General features: G+C 38.4%; 1 protein-coding gene across 1 annotated transcript in view; it reads right to left on the bottom strand.

The window, feature by feature from the left end:
* The window catches only part of DPM1 (dolichyl-phosphate mannosyltransferase polypeptide 1, catalytic subunit), an 11,500-nt gene extending 6,801 nt beyond the window's left edge, over positions 1–4,699 (bottom strand). The window contains exons 1-3 of the mRNA XM_009998657.1: positions 4,587–4,699; positions 4,341–4,440; positions 1,946–1,979 (exon numbers count right to left, since the gene is read on the bottom strand). Of these exons, the coding sequence (XP_009996959.1) occupies positions 1,946–1,979; positions 4,341–4,440; positions 4,587–4,696 (244 nt within the window). The 5' untranslated portion in view covers positions 4,697–4,699. The remainder of the gene's footprint in view (positions 1–1,945; positions 1,980–4,340; positions 4,441–4,586) is intronic.
* Positions 4,700–4,741: the final 42 nt, after the last annotated feature.

Raw genomic sequence — 4,741 nt, 5'->3', positions numbered from 1 at the left:
TTTCTGCATTAGATTTTAGAAATATAAACCCTGGCAAACCCTGCTGCACTAGAAATACTGAGAAACATGACTTGATAAGTGGGACACGCTTTGAAATAGCATTTCCAGAAGTGCCTTAGGCCCTTATAAGCCACAGAAAGCTGGAATAAGACACAGGCAACAAAATAATCCTACTTTCCAGACTAAGGGCTTGCTAAAAGTGTACAGATTTTGGTTTGTTCTCCATGACACCATGAATTATATTGATATCTAATCTCTAGAGTGTCTTTTTTGTCTTACTATAGATTTTGTTGCATTTTATTCATCCTGTATGAACTGGTGTAGCCATCTTGATAAGAGCTGAAAAAAGTCCTGCTGTTACTGTTTTCCTCAACAATGCAAATTTCTGATCTGAGTCATATCATTCCAAGATAGCACTGCTTCCAAGGAGAGAACAACAGAGATTAAAAACTGGCCTATATTCTTCACTGAGCCAAATGACTCTTAAATCTTTCTGGCAACATCATAAAGAATAGATAAAACTGAAAACAAAACACTCTCAGTTGATGTCCTCAGCAGGCACTCTCACTGAAAACTAAACTCCTAGTTAATGAACAACTTATCTTTCCTTTATTTTCCATTTGTTTGCAAAGTTACACAGTAGGAGTGTCACAGATCTGTGTACTGTGACTGAGTAGTAGACATGGTACATGAAAAATTTAAATTCAGGCAGTTTTAATCAGTAATACTGGTCACGTGGATTAAAAGAAAGCATTAAAATACAGATACATAAGTGTTTTGAGTTTCTTAGATATAGGAGATGTAAAAAAGGTATAAAAAGGTGATGTAAATAGATAATTCATTATCACTGGAAAAATTACTGAGCTGCTGTACTCAGTACATAGGGCACATCAAATGCTTTACCATCACATGGAGGTGAGGGTTGCCAAGACATTTAGCAAGAAATGCAGATACTGATTAACAATAAACTAAACAAGGTATTGCATTTTAGCATTTCCTCCATTCCTATTACATGAGAATAGAGATAAGGATATGACACGAATCTTAACGGAAATCTCTATTTTATGACAGTTTAAATGTAATTTATTACTTCCTAGAGTGTCTGCTTTTTTAAAAAGCAAATAATGACAACCTCAATTTGCATATTCTGTGGAATATGACATCAGAGCTATAAAACTACAGTCCTGCATTATTCCATGCTAATTTTAATGATCAATCTCAACAGCACAAGATGGGCTCCCACATGAGTGAGATTTCTGCAATACCTGTAACTTTTGCAATGTACTGTAAAGCCTTCAGTTCACATGTTGATTAATAGGTGAGGCAATATTTAGTAGATGGAGAGTGCGACATCTGTCAGATACATATTTTTTTATTAAATCGGAGTAATAATTCACACTGAAATGGGTTTAACTGTGAAGAGCTTTGTCCAAATACATGTCAGAAAAACATCCCAGCCTTCTCTGGAGATCACACAAACTATAGTCCCATTTTTGAAGCATCCTGCACATATGTAGTCTGCACAGGAAGCACCACTGTCCCCTCTGGATCAGCAGGTCACACACGAATGCAGCAACATTTCTTGTAAAACATTACATTGTTTCTCAATGTAGAGCCCTCATTCTGTGACCAGGGAGTGCAGGAGGGGAGGGGGAGAAGCAGCAGGATGTTAACAGGAAAACACAGCTGTACAGAGTTGTAGTGAACATTGTTTTCAGGTTGGAGATTGCGGGGAACTTGTTAGAAATAATACTCTTTTTTGTGATTTTTATGTGTGTGGTTTTTAGGCTGGCTTGCTTAAAAAAACTTGATGAAATAATAGATTTCTGCTCTTGGGGTTTACTATGATTCTTTCTGGATCTTCATACACTTAAATCAAAGAATACAGCAGATTTTTTTTTTATTTTTTTTTTGCAGTACTAATGAGAATTATTAAAGGACTTACCAAGGCCCAACTTTCTTGCTCTGGGTCTTAGGAGCTGTAGGATATATTAAAATATACATGTATTACTTGAAGTACAGTTTTAAATTAATTCTAGTGACACCTTAAAATTTGCTATTTTCAAGGTATAAAACATTTTAAAATGTACTTCTCATTTTTAGAAATCTAGATAACATATAAAAAGAAATATATCCAACAAAATACAGAAACAACAACCATTATATTAAACAAGTATTTGATCAGGTCTTATTTAAAAACAAACCCCTTCTAAGCCTTACTTAGTAGTTCTGCAGTTAAAAAAGCAAAGCAAAATTAAAAGGACCATCTTAGTAACCAATGGATTTCCTCAGATTCCACTCTCTGAAATACAATTACAAATCTGACTAGCCTCCCCAGTACCATTACTTTTAGGGAATGACAAACAGTAACAGCAAATATTTTAGCAAGTTTCCCAAAGTGATTTAGCATCCTTTTGCTACTGAATATAAGTGTCCAGGTATTCATGTGCAGACAGATGTAACCCATGAATAACAACCATAGGACAATATACTATAAATCTTTCAGGATAGGAGTGACCAAGCTTTAAACCTGGGCCAAGTGTCCTCAGCTCCTGCAGGGCAGTATGAAGAAGGGGGCACCACTACTAACGAAAGAGGATTCTAAAATCATCATGACAGTAATTTAGCTTTCAGCTCTTTTCTAGAGTGCTGTTGATCTAAGTCAGCATTTGGGGAGCAGAGGGTAGATGTTTAATCAGTCATCTGAATATATTTCAGAAACAAATTTTAAATCTCACTTTTAAATCTTGGCTAATTTTCATGTATTATCTGAGAGGCCATAAGCAACATGACACAGAGAAGAACATGGATAAGAAAGAGTGAGCAACCACTACTGCTTCTGCTAATGTGTTATTTTGGTTTCTGTTTTTTCTTTTTTCTTTATTAAATAGTCAAATGTGAACATTAATCACAAAAATCCCTTTGATTCCTCATCTACTTCCTTGACTACGTTGGCCTCTCATTAACTACATCCCATGTCCAGTATCCATAGCACAGTAAGTCAGAAGCCCCACAGGGTTATTTGGACAACTCCAGAGTACAAATTAGAACAATGACTTTGCTCAAGAGAAAAACAAAATTATCAGGAAACAATGACAATTCACTTAATGAAAAATGGCAGCTGATTTACACTGCAGTAATATCAGTGTGAGCTGACAGTGGTGCCTCCAAGAAATTCCACTCAGGTGTGCTGGACTCAACCCTGCTGCAGAGGTTGGCCCACAAGTTAAGACTTTGAAATTAAACTCCTAAGCAGTGAGGAAAGGCTGGCTAACTACTTTGAACTTCTCTATTGCCAGTATAGAGAAAAAAATACTCTAAAATGTCCTATATACATGGTTCTTAGAGTAATCTCTATTACTCTATTACTTAATTAAAAAATACTTTTAAAAACCTTACAGTGGAAGGGTCTGACACTGCTTACAGCACAGAGCTGTCAAACTGAGCATTGAGTTTTTACACTCTTCTATGATAAAACTTCCACCACAAAAAAAAAAAAAAAAGTTGCTTTAATGACCCATAAAGACTCAACAAATGACAGTATTTCACTGCATGTAATTGGTGGTTATATGGTAATACAGAAGAAAAAATAGTCCTGTTATTCAGGAATGCGAGCAGACAAATTAAAAATAAATCAAAAGACCAGACTAGCTTTCATCTTTCCAATTTCCCTATTCCTGCAGTCACATAAAATGAAATTAAAGCTTATCCAAACCTCATCTCCCCCTCAGGCACGCACCAAGCACATGCACAGCCACTATTCAGTACTCAACCTGAGCATTGAGTTTTTACCCTCTTCTATGATAAAACTTCCCCCACAAAAAAAAAAAAAAAAGTTGCTTTAATGACCCATAAAGACTCAACAAATGACAGTATTTCACTGCATGTAATTGGTGGTTATATGGTAATACAGAAGAAAAAATAGTCCTGTTATTCAGGAATGCGAGCAGACAAATTAAAAATAAATCAAAAGACCAGACTAGCTTTCATCTTTCCAATTTCCCTATTCCTGCAGTCACATAAAATGAAATTAAAGCTTATCCAAACCTCATCTCCCCCTCAGGCACGCACCAAGCACATGCACAGCCACTATTCAGTACTCGTGAGGTCACTATTTCAACAATCTAAGTCTTGAAAACATTTTGCAAATGCCTTTTCATGATTCTGCACGTTTGCTCCTAACGCTGCAGGACCACGGGCACTTCACATCTGTCTGAAGTGCTGTGGGAAAAGCCAAATAACTTGCTTGAGGATGTAAGAAAGTGCAGGATCCAGGGAGTCTGTTCCAGTTCTCTAAGATACCTTCCCATAGAACAAATAATACAAAACACACAACTCACTATTTTATCAGGTCCGTATATCTTTGCCAATTGTTCAGCAACTTCCTGCGTCCCATCCGGGCTTCCATCATCTATGATGATAATTTCAAAATTGTTTCCACTGCAACGAGAATGATGTTTAAATGACCAAACGCCAGTCCCAGTGTCCCCCCCTCTGTCCCTGCCGCTCTGACAGCGAAGGGAGGGACGGAGCTCAACCCCGGGCCCACTCAGGGGCCCTGCAGCGCCCGCAGCCCGGGCCGGTACCTCTCCTGGAAGGTGCGGACCAGCAGCCAGACGACGAGGGGCAGGTTCTCCCGCTCGTTGTACGTGGGGAGCAGCACCGACACCTTCTCCACACCGCCGCCCGCCGCCATCTTGGCGCCTGACGCAGCCGGAACCGGCGGGGGGGGGGCGCGCCG

Source organism: Chaetura pelagica, unplaced genomic scaffold (assembly GCF_000747805.2).
Source record: "Chaetura pelagica isolate M959 unplaced genomic scaffold, ChaPel_1.0 scaffold275, whole genome shotgun sequence".
Classification (NCBI taxonomy): Eukaryota; Metazoa; Chordata; class Aves; order Apodiformes; family Apodidae; genus Chaetura; species Chaetura pelagica.
This window is presented reverse-complemented; position numbering and strand designations above follow the sequence as displayed.